This window comes from Chenopodium quinoa, unplaced genomic scaffold (genome assembly GCF_001683475.1).
Source record: "Chenopodium quinoa cultivar QQ74 unplaced genomic scaffold, ASM168347v1, whole genome shotgun sequence".
Taxonomy (NCBI): domain Eukaryota; kingdom Viridiplantae; phylum Streptophyta; class Magnoliopsida; order Caryophyllales; family Amaranthaceae; genus Chenopodium; species Chenopodium quinoa.
The window spans coordinates 1,420,809-1,439,164 of record NW_018744080.1 but is presented as its reverse complement, the minus strand read 5'-3'; the positions used below and the strand labels follow the sequence as shown (position 1 = coordinate 1,439,164).

Sequence of the window (18,356 nt, the reverse complement as noted above, 5' to 3'; positions counted from 1 at the left end):
GTCAAATTACGACCGTCATTAAAAAGGTCGTAAAATATAAATATTTTGCGACCGTTTTTAAGGCGGTCGCATATTTGCGGCCGTTTTTAAGTCGGTCGCAGATTTGCGACCGTTTTTAAGTCGGTCGCAGATTTGCGACCGTTTTTAGGCTATTTAACAGTCACAAAGGTATTTAAAAATTTCTTATAGATAATATACATGTTAAAAATAATTCTAAATAAAAACAATTCTATTGCGACCGCAAAAAACGGTCGCAAATTGCAATCATTACGACCGTTATAGAAACGGTCGCAATTTGCGACTGTTTAAGGTGGTCGTAACACGGTTAATATTTTTTTTCTTATAAAATGGTATAAAAGGAGTACTAAACTAGCCCTAGCCCCAAACCGCCGCTCCATATCTCCTTTCTCCTTTCTCTCTCTTCTTTTTCCTTTCTTTCTCTCGTTCTCTTTCCTCTCTTCCCTAATCTGCTCCTCCTTTCTCCTTTCTCTCTCTTCTTTTTCCTTTCTCCCCTTCCATCCCTTTCTTCTCTATCCTTTTTCTTACGTTTCCTTTCTTTTTCTATTTCCTTTCATCTTTTTCTCTTTCTTCTCACTGCACGAGTTATGGTTATGGTTTCCTGCATTTAAATTATGGTGTTCGGATTTTCTTCAACAAACGAGTTATGGTTTTTCATGGTCAAATTCGACCATAAAAATTCTAGATATGGAGTTTTTGTGGCCGAATTCGACCATATGAACCATTAGAGGAAAAAATATTGACAAAGGTATGTTGATTTTCATAAAATTTTTGTTCGAATTGTGGGTTTAATTGTCGAATTTAGGTTCAAATTTTTTGTCGAATTTAAGTTTGAATTTGCAGGTTTAATTGTCAAATTTAGATTCGATTGATGAGTGTTTTATTTCATTTTTGTTTGATTTTTTTTTTCTACTATTTTGTTCGAATTTGTGGGTTTAATTATTGTGGGTTTATTTTTTTGGGTATAATTGTTGTGGGTTTATTATTTTTTGTTTAATTTTTGTGCATTTTATTTGTGGGTTAAATTGTTTTGATAAATTGATTTTTTTTTGTTTGATTTTTGTTCGAAATTATGTGAGTTGTTTTTGTTGGTTTAATCAATTGTTTTTGTGGGTTTAATCAATTGATTTTGTGGGTTAAATTTCTAGGTGATTTTTTTTAATGTTTTTCTAGGTTAAGGGTAGGTGGGTGGTGGTGGTGGGTATTGGTTGGGCGAAAATGGGCGAAGGTGGTGGTGGGTAGAGGACGGCGGTGGCTAGTGGTTGTTTTGGCCTGGGTGGGCAGTGGTGGTGGTTTGGGTGGGATCTGCTTTAATTTGGGTGGATCGATCTGGGTTAAGGGTGGGTGGGTCTTTTCTTTTTTTTTGTTTTTTTTTTTAAATTTTTAGCGACCGCCTAAGACCGTCGCTAAATCCATATTTGCGACTGCTTTTGTAACCGGTCCCAATTTGTAACATTTGCGACCGTTATCTAACTGGTCGTTGAAATTAATAAAAACGGTCGCAAAAAATCTGCGACCGCCAAACAGACGTAATAATTTTTTTTCGACCATGTAAATATCGACCACCGCGTTACGAACGTTGACGGTCGCAATTATGTTTAGCGACCGTTTTTGCTATTTTTGGCGACCGTTAGAGGCGGTCGTTAAAACGTTAAATTTTAGTAGTGGATGGAATTATTGCGATGTGCCGACCCTATCGCTTCGCGCCATTTTGTCGTGTTGCGTCCGACACTAGCGTGTCGTGCTACAGGCCAAGCTTCGGCATCATTGCCGAAACGTCAGTCTGGGTCTGTTTCCAGTGTTCTACCTTAGAGGGAAAATCCTATAGCCGTTCTAAGTGAGGTTCAATCAATTTATTTAGTCTTTAAAAACTCATACTAATTGGTTAATTAATTAAGAAAAGTCCTTTAGTCATTAATTAGTTTATTTAGAATCAAACACAAGTCAAACAAACGGTTAGTGTAAATATGCACAAACAAGAGATGCACAAGTAGTCAAGTAAGTACAATATGATGCAATGAGTTAGCAACCTAACCATGGCCAGTCTAGCTCTCTAATAAAGTTCAAGGATAAGGGTTAGTCAAAGAGGGTCCATGGTTATGAGTCCGGATACACCGCGCGAAATCCTTACCTTTGGAAGGGTTGGCGCGTGTGTATGGGCCCCGCAAGTTAAACTTGCTTCCACGGTTTGGTGAATTCACAAACTCGGATGTACCCTTCGTTGTCGTGAGCGTTCAATTGGGTAGATGGAGTGTGAAATCCCAGAGGGTTATGGCCATATGTAGAACACATATGGGTTCAGAAAAAGTGAGAAAAACTCAATTAGGAAGTTGAATCGAGCAAACACTACTAGAACTTGTCAAAACAAGAAGGTAGATTTCTAGCTCGACATTGAAAGAACTTAGCCCGAGACAACAGAGTCTGTCGTGAGACGATGACTCTCTCGCCACGCTTCATTGTTGTCGAACTGCAATAGACTCTGTTTTCTCAGCGTCAATTCCTACATGCCTCAGCAACTTTCTATTTTCTAAATTTTCCAGTTTTTCGCAACGTTATTTCGATCCTAGTTGTGAAAAATATTTCCCAAATTTCCTATGTGTAAAAATCCTATGTTTTTTTTACACATTACGGATGGTCTATCCAATGCGAACCTTTTTTATGCTTATGCCAATAATGTCAATCAAAATTATGCACATGAGTACTTAGAACTTTTCAAGTCTCATCCACTCATTCTAAACCATTGCCAAAAAAAATTTTAGGAATTAAAACAGAAATCCTCCCCAGCGGAGTCGCCAAAAACTGTAGGGAATATTTCAAGAATCTCACACTTGAGCCCCACTGTGATAATACACTTAAGTATGGTGGCGTCCAAAGGGAAGGATGCTAGAGTAAAAGAGTCGCCAACAAGTTTTAGGAACTTGTAAACCGTTCACAAGGTGAAGGTTACACTCTTTCACGATCCATGAGATCGCTGAATCCATTGTGGTATGGAACCATGACTGGATATTCGGGGATGAAGGTACAAATCCAACCTAAAAGAGATTGAACGCTTAACAAGATTTATGAAGTCATTTGATCACCATTATTGTCTTTGTATAAGTTGAAGTTTGATTTATTTTTTTGAAAGATGGTCAATTTGAGGTTAATGTATTACTTTTTTTTAGTGTAACTTTAATCTATCTTACAATAGATTGATAAAAGTTCATTTTATTTAAGAATTTTTGTTATTGAAATATTATATTATCCTTATATATTAGAAATATAGTCAAATAAAATCTTATACTTATATTTAATTAGATCTATAATGTTAAAATTATGAATTAACAAATATGAACTAAAAATATTAAAGTATCTTTAATTGTTCACATCATAATACCCTGTGTGAGAAGCCAAGTACCGATTAAGTAGGATCCTTCTTCCTTTAAAAAAAAAAACAAAAGTGTAGGATCCTTCTTCTTGCCTTAAAAAATTGTAGCACCACTACCCCCCACACACGCACAACCACACCCACCACTAGCACCACACGCACCACCACCAGCACCACCTCCAGCACCACACGCACCAGCAACAGCACCATCACACACGCACAACCACTGAGCTACACCCACCATACGCACTACCAGACCACCACTACCCAAATTTTTTAGAAAAAAAATACAATAGATTGATGGAAAAAGGTAAACATACCTTATGAAATCTTTGACTTTTGGTTTATATGGTTAAATTCGACCATGAAAACCCAAGATATCAAATTCGACCTAAAAACCATTAATTGGTTGTGCCTTGGTCGAATCTGGTCAAAAGCAGCCCAAGGGGTGGGTGGCGCTGGACTTCAAAAATCGAGGAAATAAAATGAGAAGGGAGGAGGGAGGCGGAGATGAGAGAGAAAGAGGAGGGAGGAGGGTGGCGGAGATGAGAGAGACTGGAGGGAGGAGGGAGGCGGAGATGAGAGAGAAAGAGAAGGAGGAGATTCAGAAGAGAGTGAATGAAGAGAAGGGTAGGTTTTTAATTTTTTTTTTGGTGGCTGACGGGGAGGTAGTTAAGGTGGCTAAGGAGGAAGTGGTGGCCATAAGGTGATAGTGAGGGTGGCTAGATCTCACTAATAGAAATACTAACTGTTTGCGTTAACCGGCAGCAATTTTTTAAAAATGTCATTTGATAGGTATTAAAATCAAATAAAAAATTTCTCAAGTAGCAAAAGTGAAATGCATGTGTTTCACAGGTAGCAAAAGTCAAAATTTCCAAAAATAAATTTTGCGGCCACCCTATTCCCTAAGAACATATCGAATGTATTACCTACATAATTTTAAGAAAGACTAACGTCATCACAAATAAGTACTCCAGTATTCCTAAATGGAAGGTTACTATCATCGTTGAGAGCTCCAGTAGAATAAATCCAAGTTCCCTATCATCATGCTAGAAAAGTCCTACAATACTTACTAGGCAAAAGCTAACGAGCGCACTGATGGCGTTAGATAAGAGAAATAACTTTGAAAATATTTAAGTAAAACTAACATTAATTAAACCAATCGAGATGGCGTGATTATGTCATACATAGGAATGGCAACATATCGGATTCGGGTTGGATATGACTAAATCCGAATCCGATCCGTTTAGTAAGCAGACTCTGTACTTGGATCCGAATCATAGTCCGAATCCGAAAAATCCGAGTTCGAATCCGATCCGACTCGTAATTTTCGGATCCAAATCCGGTTCGTTTATACGAACCTCCGAAATGATCCAAATATTTTTTGTAATGTCATATACCTATAATTGATTGTATTGTCATACCAATTAAAGTATAAATATAACATATTTAAATTATAAAATTATAAACTAAGTTACATAACAAAATTTTGCTACAAAACAAGCAAATAATTGTCCAAAGTTATAGAGCATATGCTTATACTCTCGGATTCGGACTCGGATCAAACTCCGTCGGACTTTGCGTAGGGTCCAAGTCCTATCCACCTCCTATTCAGATTCAGATCTATTTTATCGGATTCGGATTAATTTTAAACGGATTCGAATCAGATTTTTTTCTTCGGATCGGATCGGATTCGAATCGAAGTCGGGTTAAATTGCCATCCCTAGTCATACATTCCGAACTTCATACTATTTAAGTAATATATTAATTAGTTACGTCCGGGACGTTTGTTAGCAAGATCCTAATTTCTATAGCTCCATTCATTAATGAAATAATCCAATTTAAATCTATAACCCATTAAATAGTAACACAGAGAAGAAAGGAACAATACCCTATCCTAATATAAAACATCTTCTCCACACCTCACACATCAAATGTCCACCACTCCACCCGTTTCCAACATGACATTCGGAAACCAATTGTTTGTGAATAATACATAAGAAAAAACATAATCTTATCGGTATTTATTGGAACCGTTTCTATGAAAAGATTATTAATTTTCGATTTTTATTGATGATTGAAGATATTTTTTTATCAAAATTTAGTATTGACATATATGATTATCAATGGGACACTTTAAATATACGGAGGGAGCAAAATAAAGTGAAACATGTTAGTACTCCGTAAGTAAAGCAAAATTTTCTTTTATTAGTTTTGAGAAATTTGTTGGTTCATGGTCATGAGCATCACATGATCAATATTTAATTTTATTAGTTTCCAGTTTTGACACACTTGGTTTTATGCTATTACACTTATTAGAAACATTTGATTTGATTCCAAATATAGTTGATTTTATTCTAAATTAAATAACTTTGATCATGATACTTGAGCTGCATAAAATCAATTTTCATTTATGTGAATAAAAGCATTTGATTTGATTCCAAACGTATGAAATTAATATTTGAGAATTTATCTATTGGTTTTCAAATAATCATTTTATGATTAGAAGCCCAAAATAATTATTTCGTGAACTTGTTCAGATGTGCATGCATTTCCCTATTAATAATTGTACAGGATAGACCGGTAGCATTTGTTGATTAGCCGGTAAAAGAATACTGTGCAGTTAAGCCCTTGTTAATTAGCGTACAAACCGTAACTCCTATCGGCATACCTCTCCGCCACGTGGAGAGCTGCTTCACACCACTTAGCATGTCCCTCCGCCACATGGAGAGCTGCTTTGGACCACGTAGGCACCTGCTACCTGTAAGGTCGGTTTGCCACCTATTGGTATAGGTGGCACCTGCTTAGTTGTCTTTCTATAAATACCCAAGCAAATTCCCATTTAAAAGGTAGAATCTCTCTCTCTCCCTAAAACATTTTCTCTCTCTCCTTTCTCTTTCTTCTCATCAAAGTACTAACTTTAGCATCGGAGCGGTTATTCCCGGATAACCCCCGGGTTAGCTATTCTGTATTGGCTGTGCAGGTGCGCAATTGGACGGTAAATCATTAGTTGCCCTCAGATACTAACAGAATCAGAATTCACCAGGAACAATTGGCGCTAGAAGGAGGGGTAGTAATAACTTATATCGTCCTACAGAGCCTTCGGTAGTCATGGAAGGAAGTGAATAAGCTACAACGCCGATGCCGGAAATCGAAAATCGGCAGTATGACAGCAATATCCTTAACACTAATACAAGTAAAACCATAAACAACATACCTGAGATCGTGGTCAAAGATGAAACTCATCTCCTTCACGACAATACAACAAACATGCCAATAACACCTGACCGCAATAGGCAGTAACCCCAGATCCTTTGGAAGGGTTTACTCCAGAGGAATTAGAAATAACGGCTAGGGTTATGCGGGCAATGTTTAGGAAAAGAAAGGAAGCCGAGCTAACGGCTGGTGAAGTATTAGGTGATGTACCAGCAAAGCCAATAATCGTGAATCTTGAAAGTTAGTTCAATCAGGTAGGGCAACAACCCCTTTCCTAGGCCCGGGTCCGAGAGGCAATAATACTGGCTGAGCGCTAAAACACACGCGGCACCCAAATCGGGGACTAGGGTTCCTATCGGCATGAAGTTAACAACGGATTGGAAAGGCGGGTAGCTAGGGCTGTTGTCAAGCCAAGGATATCCCCATTCACCCAGGAGGTACTTGATCAATAGATGGAGAAAATAAAAATGCCATCATGTACATTTGACGGTAAAGGGGATCCCAAGAAATATGTGGCGGCTTTTGAGAGCCACATGTTGCTATACACCGATACCGATGCGGTATGGTGCAAAGTCTTTCCGACAACCTTGGCTGGAGTAGCCTCGGACTGGTTCTCCAATTTGGAGCCAGGCTCTATTAACTGCTTCGAGACCCTGGTGGAGTTGTTCACGGGCCAGTACATAAGCAACAACGCAAGGCAAAGGACATCTAGTGAACTTATGGTCGTCCAGCAGCGGAAAGATGAATCGCTTAAAGACTTCATTAAGCGCTTCAATAACGAAGCTAATACCATACCAAAATTGCAGCAAGTAATTGCCGTGATGGCCTTGATGAATGGTTTGGGTGACAACGACTTCAAAAAATACATGGCACAAAAGTCTTTCTCGAATTTGGGGGTAGCGTTTGGCAAAGCTCACGAATCTATAAAGAGTGAGGAGCTACTGAAAACAAGCCGCCAGATAGCGTCGCCAGAACCCTCTAGGAGACAGAACGACAATATTCCAAGCACCCAGGCAAGTGGGGTAAATAGATTGCAGCAGCAAAATCAGCAAAGATCTGGAAGGCCGGCAAGGGGCTTGGGCCGTTACAGTAGTTATACGCAGTTGAATTCACCGAGAGCAACAATATACTCTATCAACCAGAATAAGGAAGACTGGAGTCGACCGGCGCCCATGATAACAAAGGGCCGAGATGTTAAGAAATACTGCATGTTTCATAGAGACGTCGACCACTATACCGAGGAGTGTATTCAGTGAAAGGAGAATATTGAAGACCTCATAAGAAAAGGACATTTGTCCAAGTATCGTGCCCAGGCAGGATCCGGGCGGCAGCAGAACACGCAGCCCAGGAAAACCGAATACCGAAAGCAAGGGGATTCATCAACGCAAGATGATACCTATAAATAGAATCATACAGAAGCATACAGGCAGGGAAATGTTTTGCCGGGTCGCAAAATTACAATAGATGTCATTACCGGTGGACCAGTATATGGGGGTTCCGTAAGCGGAGCAAAAAAGAGTCTGTCAGAATACCGACACATAGTGAATGCACTGGGGGTAGAGGAACGACCCCGACCTTCCAATATGCCTTCGATATCTTTTTCAGAAGTAGATTCCAAGGGAATAGTTTTCCCTCATGATGATCCGTTAGTATTAATACTAACAGTTAATGGAGCTGATATCAAGCGAGCACTTGTTGATGGCGGAAGCTCCGCCAATATCTTGTTCGCTAAGGCTTTTGACGCCATGAGAATTGGCCGAAAGTACTTGACGCCAGTATCCTATCTGGTGATAGGTTTTAATTGGTCGACAGTAAGACCCGAAGGTAGCATAGCTCTACAAGTTAGAGTTAGGGAAGGCAGCGGTTAGGGACGTTATGGCGGAATTTCTAGTGATCGACGTACCATCGGCTTATAACGCTATTGTCGGCAGACCTTTGATTCATGACATACAAGATGTAGTCTCGACATATCAAGTAACAATGGTATATGTATCAAACGCCGGAAAAGCAGAGCGCGTGAAGGGGAGTCAAACCATGGCAAGAGAATGTTACGTCTCGGCATTGAAGCAACCAAGCCGACAACCTGCCTATGAGCCGACAGCGCATAAAAGGGAACGAGCTGGTTCCACGCATGATCTGCCAATGGAAAACTTTGATACTCGACCGATAACAGCACCACGCCCCTCACCGGGGGGCGAGACTGTGGATATCGAGTTTCAACCTGGGGTCCCAGGAAGGGTGGTGCGTGTTGGATTGGATATGGATGTTGACACGCGCTGTCATTTGGTGGAACTCTTGTGGGAAAGCGTTGACGTGTTTGCGTTCTCGGCAGATGAAATGCCTGGGATACACCCCGATTTCATGGTGCATAAGTTAAATGTTGATATGAAAGCAAGACCGGTTCAGCCGAAGAAGAGAAACTTCTCAACAGAAAAAATAGATGCCATCCAATCAGAAGTTAACAAGTTTCTAGCAGCAGGGTTTATTGAGCCTTACACATATATCGAATGGCTAGCAAATGTGGTCATGGTTAAGAAACCGACAAGGAAATGGAGGATGTGTGTGGATTTTACGGACTTAAATAAGGCTTGCCCGAAAGATTTCTATCCCTCACCCAAGACAGACAGACTCGTAGATTCCACTTCCGGTCACGCCCTATTGAGTTTTATGGACGCTTTCTCTGGATATCATCAGGTCAGCTTATACGAGCCAGATCGAACCAAGGCGGCATTCATCACTGATGCCGGGGTATTCAGTTACAAGGTTATGCCGTTTGGGTTGAGAAACGCAGGGGCCACGTATCAGAAATTGGTGGACAAGGTTTTCATGAATTAGAAGGGAAGGAACGTAGAGGTATACGTGGATGATTTGCTTGTAAAAAGTCGTTTGGCTGCAGATCACGTTGCTGATTTAAGAGAAACTTTCAAAACCCTTTGGCACTACTGGATGAAGTTGAACCCAGAGAAGTGCGTGTTCGGTGCTCGGTCAGGAAAGTTTCTCGGGTTCATGGTAAGCGAAAGGGGGATAGATGCTAACCCCGATAAAGTTGAGGTGATCCTTGGTTTACCAGAACCGAAATCGATAAAAGATATACAAAAGATTACGGGTTGTATGGCTGCCTTGACAAGGTTTATCAGCAAATCAGCCTTCGTGGCCTTGCGTCAGAATAAAACATTCGTGTGGGGGAAAGAGCAATCCAAAGAATTAGAAGTGGTGAAAAATCACTTAAGTTCCTTACCCACCATAGAAAGACCAGAACAAGGAGAAACCCTTCAGCTGTGTATCTCGGCGTCACCAAAAACGGTAGCGGCGGTGCTCCTAGTAGAACGGAAAAAGGCTCAAATGCCCATATATTTTGTGAGTTACGTCCTGAATGCCGCGGATAGACGATATCCACTGGTTGAGAAAATTGCATACGCAGTAGTTATAGCTGCACGAAAGTTGCGACCTTACTTCGATGCACATACAATCGACATTCTATCTAACCAACCGTTAGAGAAATCTTTGCACAAGATGTAAACCTCTGGACGCCTACTTAAATGGGCAGTGGAGTTGTCTGAGTACGTTATAACGTATAAATCAAGAGTATTGATCAAAGCTCAAGAATTGTCTGACTTTATCGTGGAAACGTCTTACTCTAGAGAAGAAGAGGTTACCGGAACATGGAAGGTTTCAGTTGACGGCTCCTCAGCTTCGACTGGTTCAGGGGCTGGTATAATTATGATCTCCCCACAGGGACATTTGTTCGAATATGCCATCAAGTTTAGATTAAAGGCCTCGAACAACGAAGCCGAATATGAAGCAGCCTTGGCAGGAATACAGTTATGCATATGTGCTGAAGCAAAGCTTATCGAGTTGACAACAGATTCATAACTATTAGAAAATCAGTTCAAAGGCACTTATGAAATAAATGGCCCAAAGAATTAAAAGTATAACGGCCAATCTGGAGTATTTTGAAATAATGTTGGCCCAAAGAATTAAAGACCAATCGAAGTCCAAATAGTGGCCCAAGAGTGCCGCCCGGCCAAAGAGGCTAGCGCCCTAAGACGCGCCCGGCCGGGCGAGGGAAGCAAAGGCTGGCGCCCGAACTTGCGCCCGACCGGGCGCGATATTAATACTTGAGAGGAAAAAGGCGCGCCAATCGGGAGGTGCCTCGCCCGATCGGGCGCGTGTTATTATTAGATGTTAATTATTCGACGTTTAAGTTTGTTTTAGTTTAGGATTCTTGCTTAGTATATATAGTTTTCCGTTAAGCGAGTTTAGAACCTTTTTTTTACTCTCTCCTAATTCTTTCTTAGATTTTATCTCTCTACTTAGCTTTTAGATTAGTTTCTCTCTCTTATACTTTGTTCTTAACTTTATTCTTAATTCCAGATTTATTTGGTAACGATTTCTCTTCTCTTAATCTTAGTTATTTATTTTATTCCTTTGATCATGTTTTGTTTTATTACTTTGATTTGTTTAGATTTAATTATGTGTGAGTAGTTTTATTTCTAGGGTTTGTGGGGATCCATAAATAATATAGTTATTTCACCAAATGCCACTGACAAATTTAAAAATTCACCAAATGCCATTGCACTTTTCAGAATTCACCAAATGCCACTCACAAATAGTAAAATGTCACATCGTGCCATTAATGAGGCCTGGACGTTAACAGTCCGTTATCGCGAAATGACCTCTATGCCCTTATTGTCTTTTATGGCGCCTTAAAGTGCATTAACTCTCTGACTTCTAAAATTTAGATCAAAAAAAAAAAAATTCTCTCGTTGTTCTTCTCAAACCTTCCCCTATTCTTCGAGCTTTCAACAACACTCAGACCTTCAAACCATAATCAAGGAAGAAGCTTTCTTCGAACACCTGAACGACAGACGCAACTACATTGACGCTTTATCGTTTGTTGAACTTGGGCGAACCTGAAAATCGGTGAATTGTACTCGGGGTACTAGAAGGAAAACAGTTGAGTTCAAATTTTTTTTCGGGGTGCTGGAAATAGCAATCAAGGTATTATTTTCCCTTTCGATCATCATTTCGCGCTTTGATTCTGAATTTTTTATCGAAAATTGAGTTAGGGTTAGGGTTTTATGAAATGATCAGTTTTATGCGCTTATTTGACTTGACCTATGTGATTTATTGTTAAAATTCATGTTAAAGATGGTAATTTGTGGGTATTGATTTTGCATTGATATGAATTTTGGGTTTGTGAAGTGCTTGAAATTCAATTTGGTCAATGTTGTGTTGGTATGTTGTTTGTGATATGACTGATGTGTTGGTATGTGGTTGTGAATTGGAATGATGTGTGTTGATGTTATGTGTAATTTGTTGATGATAGGATGAGTAGAGTGTGGCTTGATGCCATTACAGAGATCAGGGCTTTGATGTGTTGGTTGATGATACTGACAGAACAAGTCTAATGGACTTATATGAGTTTATGTTTGAGGATTCTGTGAAACAAAATGTGATCCTTCCCAAATGCTTCACTTTGTTTGTATTGCCACCTAGAACTAATAGGAATTTGGAGTTAGCTGGGGATAGGGACATGCTTAAAATGTGGGAGTGGTTTCAAGGGAAGGAGACAGTAGAAATATTCTTGGAGGAAGAGCAAAGTCCTAGGCAGGTGTTTAAGGATGCTGAGGCTAATTGGCAAAGAAGGGTTAAGGCCATGGCTGAGAAAGCTACATTGGAGGAGGAAAAGGTCAAGGCTGAGAGAGAGTTGGAGGAGTAACAACCTTTTAAAGTTGCAGTTGAGGTGCCTGTTGCTAATCTTGATGGTGGTGATATGGAGTATGTTAGAGTGTTTGACATTCCAGGAGCTGATGAGGTTTCTTAGGGGCATCTCGGCTTGAGCCTGAACAGAGTACTCAGCCTTCCACTCCACCTAAACACCCTCAACAAACTTCTCCTATGAACCAGCCCAAATCCTCAAGTGCAAGCAAAAAAAGGACTCCTCAAAAAAGGAAAAAAACAACACCCAAAAGAAGGTCAACTGGAAGAACCCAACCCTCCCCTCAACCACAAACAACCCCAACACCTGAACCACCCCAACCCTCCCCTCAACCACAAACAACCCCAACACCAGAACCACCACTTTCACCTGAACCAAGAACAACCCCACCACCTCATTCACCCAAAGCAGCAGTTGAACCTGAAGTAGAAACATCTGAACCTCCACCACCTCCACCACCAGGGTTCAGAACAAAAAAGAAGAGTAGGAAAGGGGTTGCTGGGGGATGCAATGAAAGGGTCAGTTTAAGGAGATCTGAAAGAATTAGGAGGTCACCATCTAGGGTTGACAGTAGTGAGGATGATAGATCTGATGATGATGACAGTGAGGATTCAGATGTATAACAGCCTACAAATCGGCAAGGCTAGTAGAATAAATACATGAGGGTGATTGCAGAAATCATGCCGGAGGACGGTTAATGTCCTTGGAAGCAATGAAACGGGGCTATTATTGGCCGACAATGAATGCAGACACTTTGGAGTACGCCAAAAAGTGCGATAAATGCCAGAAATATGTGCCGGTGTTCAATCAACCCCCGAATGATTTAATACCCATTCTCAACCCGATTCCGTTTGCACAATGGGGAATGGATATTATCGGACCGTTTACCTCAGCGATGGGTGGCCGTAAATTTTTGATAGTGGGGATAGACTACTTCACTAAGTGGATAGAAGCAGAACCGGTAGCAAAAATTACAGCAAATGAAGTAAAAAAGTTCATTTGGAAAAGCATATTCACCCGGTTCGGATTTCCGACAGCAATGGTGTTTGATCATGGCTCCCAATTTGATTGTAGCCCGGTAAAAGATTTTCTCAGCATATATAAGGTGAAATTCGCATATGCAGCGGTATGTCACCCGCAATCAAATGGGCAAGTCGAGGCCGCCAACAAGCAGATACTGGGCGCGATAAAAAAGAAGGTAGAAGACGGCAAAGGCCTATGGGTAGATTTGATACCTGAAATATTATGGGCAAATCGGACACGACGAGAGAAACTACGGGGGAATCAACTTTCAACCTCGCTTTCGACTCGAAAGCAGTGGTTCCGGTCGAGGTTGGCCGCCCTACGTTTCGCATACAACATTTTTGTGAAAGTTAAAATGATCTACTACTTAAACAACAATTAGACTTTCTACCGGAATTAAGACTAACGGCTGCAATAAAATCCACAGCATACAAAAATCGTATGAGTCAGGCATATACCTGGCGCTTTCACTATCGGCCCATGGAATATGGAGACCTAGTATTGCGTAGAACTGAAGCAACAAGCAAAGGGAACGCAGAAGGCAAATTCACTGCCAATTGGGAAGGACCTTACCAAATATATGAAACTTTGCGGCAAGAGTCCTATCGGCTTATGACTCTAGAAGGGGTGCCCTTGAAGAACGTTTGGAATGCAAGTGTTCTGAAAAAGTATTTTATTTAGAATCTTGTGTATTTTTTGTACAATTTAAAATATCGGAATGACATGTAGCCGTACGTTTATTTACAGTATTTACAAGTATTGTAATTGGTTTCAGTAAGGCTATGGCCGATATAAAGTTTGATAAACCTATGAAGTACAATACCCCCACCTACTTTCGATATGACCTGATCACAGCCTAGCTAGCTGACTCGGTCGTTCAAGTGAGGAGGGAGGTGGATAACAATCAACCTCAAGGAGAGTTGAAAGAACAGTCTGATCCACTGCCTTTGCTCGGCCTAATAAAGGCCGGATATGTAATTTCAAGGTAACATAATCGATATACTTCATATTGACAACGCAAAGAATGCATTGCAAAGTTTGGCACAAAATTTATTGGAAAATAAATTTATTGCAAAATTCGGGGAGTATGGGTAATGGGTAAAAACTCGTTAAAACCAATAGTTTAAACAACCGAGAAAAGAGTTGAGGCATTTATTATTTTGGTTACGCATTAAAACTCAAAATCAAAATTAGGAAATTTTAGAAAATAACACCACAAAAAAAACACAAATTTTGATTATAACACCACAAAATTTAAAATTTTGCTTATAACACCACAAAAAAAAAAACTCACAAATTTGATTTCACCACCACTTAACGGATTCTTGGATGAAATCCATTAGTGGGGCCATAATTTGACACGTGTCAATAGCCTATAGGTTTAAAAAATTGAATTAATAAAAAGAAAAAAAAATTAAAAAAAAAAGAAAATCCCTAACCCAGCTAGCTCCACCACCGGCGCCACCTTACCTCAGCCGCCGACACCGTAAACCAGGTCGCCGACACCCATTTACCTCCACCTAAACCGGCGAAACCATCCACGCTGCCGTATTTTTCCTTCCCCCTCCCTGAAAACCACCCACGTCGCCGAAATTCTCACCTACACCAACCCAAAAACCCAAAATCAACTCCCACACAACCCAAAAACCACCCACGTCGCCGAAATCCTCTCCCACACCATCATCGTCGCCGATTATCCTCTCTCTTACCCAAAACCGTCGTTGAAACCCTAACCCACACCAACCAAAAACCACCCTCACCTGAACCCTAACCCGTTTCCAGATTTCGAATTAAATCGAAGTTGGGGGTGAGGCCAAGCTGGGTACAACGTTTAAGGGTTAGGGTGGTGCGTCGTTCAGGTGGTCGGGGGTTAAGGGTGGTCGGGGGTCGAGGGTGGTTGATTGGGCGAACCAGCAGCGGCGGTGGGCAGGAGAAACGGACGCTGGTGGTGAGTACAGTGGTTGGGTTTGGATTTTTGTGGGGCTCACTAACAGTTTTTTGGATGGCTTTAGAAAGTGGTGGTGAAATCAAATTTTTTGGTTTTCTGGTGGTGTTATAATCAAAATTTTAAATTTTGTGGTGTTATAATCATAATTTGTGATTTTTTGTGGTGTTATTTTCTAAAATTTCCTCAAAATTATTGACAAAATCAACAAACAAGATATTAGAAGAAAAAAGAACAGAGTTAAAATCATGCGTAGAACAAGGAACGACAGCTATCACCCAAAATGTTAAAAGGGTCCGATCGGCCAAATATTCGACACAAATATAAATTGTACGATAACGTAAAGGAAGTTGTTTTAACAGTAACTACAAGCAGCGATTACAAAAATTAGATGACCCGCATGACTTTGGTGGTGACTGCCCATCCCGTTACTCCTTTTTGGCCTCCGCCTCTTTCTCAGCCACCTTTCCAGGGTCGTTATCAGCTTCGTTCCCAGGAGGACCGCCAAGCCCCTTTTTCATCGGCATGTACGGCAACAGGCTACTGATAAGGGCATCATCGAACTCTACCTCCGGCAGCTCGTGCGGGTCCAAGTTGGTTATGATGGGATGCGGGGGAAGCTCGTCAAAGTACTCACCCTCATAGTTGGCAGGAGAGTGATTCATATCCTGACCGAAAGCGTTCTCGACAGCCTACCACTTTGTCAAATCCCACCCTTCAACTTCGCACACACAACGATGTGCAGAAACCCACCCTCCGGTATAGCGGTCAACCAATAAGTTTGCATAAAGGTCGGATTGCAGAAACCGACTAACTACTCGGCGCCTGACTCCTGGCTTGTCACGCTGCATCTCCTCCAGCTTACCTTCCAGCGCGACCTTAGCCTCTTTCTCATCCTTCAAATTCTGCTCCAGGCTTGCTATCTTCTTTTGCAAGTCCTCTTGGTTCAAGAGCTTCTTATTTAGGCAAGACATCAGCTTTTGCAAAGGTTTCATATCAGCCTTAAGCTTGTCGCGCTCTCTAATAACGGCCTTGCAGGCATCATCAGCTTTCTTCAGTTTTGTTTCGGCTTGGTCGGCGCAGCGCTGGTAGTGTTGGTACATATGCACCACCTCAATAGCAGAATTGACGGTCTAGAGATCATGTTGGGTGTGCCATTAGTCATAACGGTACAGACACACAAAAATTTATGATAACGAACTATTGTGATAATAATAATAGGTACAATGAAATATAAGTAAAAGAGATTGTTGTTGTCTTACCCGGAGCATGCTGTTCATCATTTGGCCGCAAGGGGCAGCAATGCGATTGACAGGACTGGCGTCGCCAAGTCCTTCAGCATTCTCCAACCCATGCTTCCGCCGGTACTGGGGTCGTCACAGGTAATGGATTTACCCCGGTTAACGTTAATTCGGGGACACCATGGCTCCCCAGCAGCACCGGACGAAACAGTCAAGGCCTCGGCGACTTCGACAGGGATCTTAACATGAGGAATCTCATTGAAATCACCGGTAAGGGCCGGGACGAAAGAATTCTTGCTGGAGGCGCCAGGACGCCCCGATATGACCGTTTGCCTTTCTTTGCTCGGAGGCTTCTCAATGTTGGAAACCTGATCAGTTCTGACCTCGCTGTCGGCCCCTGGACCATTTGGGTCTCGCAAGGTGACGGTCAGCTTTCTCCGAGGAATAGGCTCGGTCTCGTCCTCCAGGTTGACAACCCCTTTCGGCCAAATTTCTTGTTCTTCCTGCCGGAGGTTGGCTGAATCGGTATCCCGTTTTTTTTGTTTTTTAGCCTGATCTCGGTTGGAGAGCTTAGTCGTCCTTTTTGATGCATTGCTTCCACCCCTTTTGACAGGTAGGGTTCGGGGTTTAACCAGACGTTCGGTAGGGGCCATATCTTGTTGTCTTGGCCTTTTTCTCTTTGATGCTCTGGTGGCGAAAACTAGAAGGGTGTCGCATGACTTTCTCGGCCTGTCGGGGCACTATTGCTTCACTCTCCCGTCAGGATACAACCCCAGTCGGCTGTAGTCGAGCTTGTCAATACCTGGTAACAAAATTACCCGGTAAAGAACATCAATACGACAAGATTATAAAATAAAATAAAATAAAATAAAATAAAAAAGAGAAAAGAAGAAGAAGGTATAATAATAATAATACAAAACTTTGGAAAATTAATGTCGAGTATGAATCGAAAAGACAGTAAAGGCAAATATGAAATAAATGTATAGAATTTATAAAAATTCCATACCAAATTCATCGGTATGGAGGAGACCGACATGAGACAGAGGGGCGTTTCCCAGTATATAATTACAATGGGGCAGCCATACCCCCGAAACAACTTTATTCTTCTTACTAGCACTAACATATGTACAGGTAAACCACTTAAAAGCTTTTTTCTCCAATCTTCCTAACGATCTGGACTTTATGGTCTCAAACATACTGTGTGGGGGGTAAAAGGTCCTACGGACGTTAAAATCATTAGGAAAACTCATGAAGTAAAATTCTTTCTTCCAGTTCTTGCAACTGGTTAACTTCGGCCACACAGTGCACTTGCCGGGAGCGGTAAACAGGGACCACCATCCCGGTGATTGGCTATCTCTCTTTATCCAATGCAGCCGTTGAAACAAGTTCAAGGTAAGAGGAAAGTCCATGAATATCATAACCCAGACAAGGGATACTACATTTTGAATAGTTGGGGCCGTTAACTATGTAATCGATACATTCCAGGCCTTGAATATTTTTTCAATATAGTGATGAAGAGGAAACCGTAAACCAAATTCGAAATGCTTAGCGTAGATGACAATATGGCCGGGAGGGTAGTCCAGCGTTGTTTGGCCTTGATTCGGTAGTCGGAGCTCATAACCATCAGGTAATCGGTAGAAGTGTTTACCGTGTCAGCAGTACTCCTTCTCGGTAGCTATCTGTAACCACTCTGGATCAACAACAATATCGACAACCTCGTAGCTGCTGGGGATTTCCAGGGGTTCCAAATATTTGGGATCATCTTGTGTGGAGTCATACCCCTCGTGGAGTCTTTCTTCCTCCGCAATCTGAGCAGCAAGATTG

At 41.3% G+C, this 18,356-nt stretch overlaps 1 protein-coding gene across 1 annotated transcript; it reads left to right on the top strand.

Moving 5' to 3' along the window:
* Nucleotides 1-7,068: 7,068 nt before the first annotated feature.
* LOC110691349 lies at nt 7,069-7,857 on the top strand. The gene has a single exon (XM_021868268.1). It carries the CDS (start codon nt 7,069-7,071, stop codon nt 7,855-7,857), a length of 789 nt encoding a protein of 262 aa, XP_021723960.1.
* Nucleotides 7,858-18,356: the final 10,499 nt, after the last annotated feature.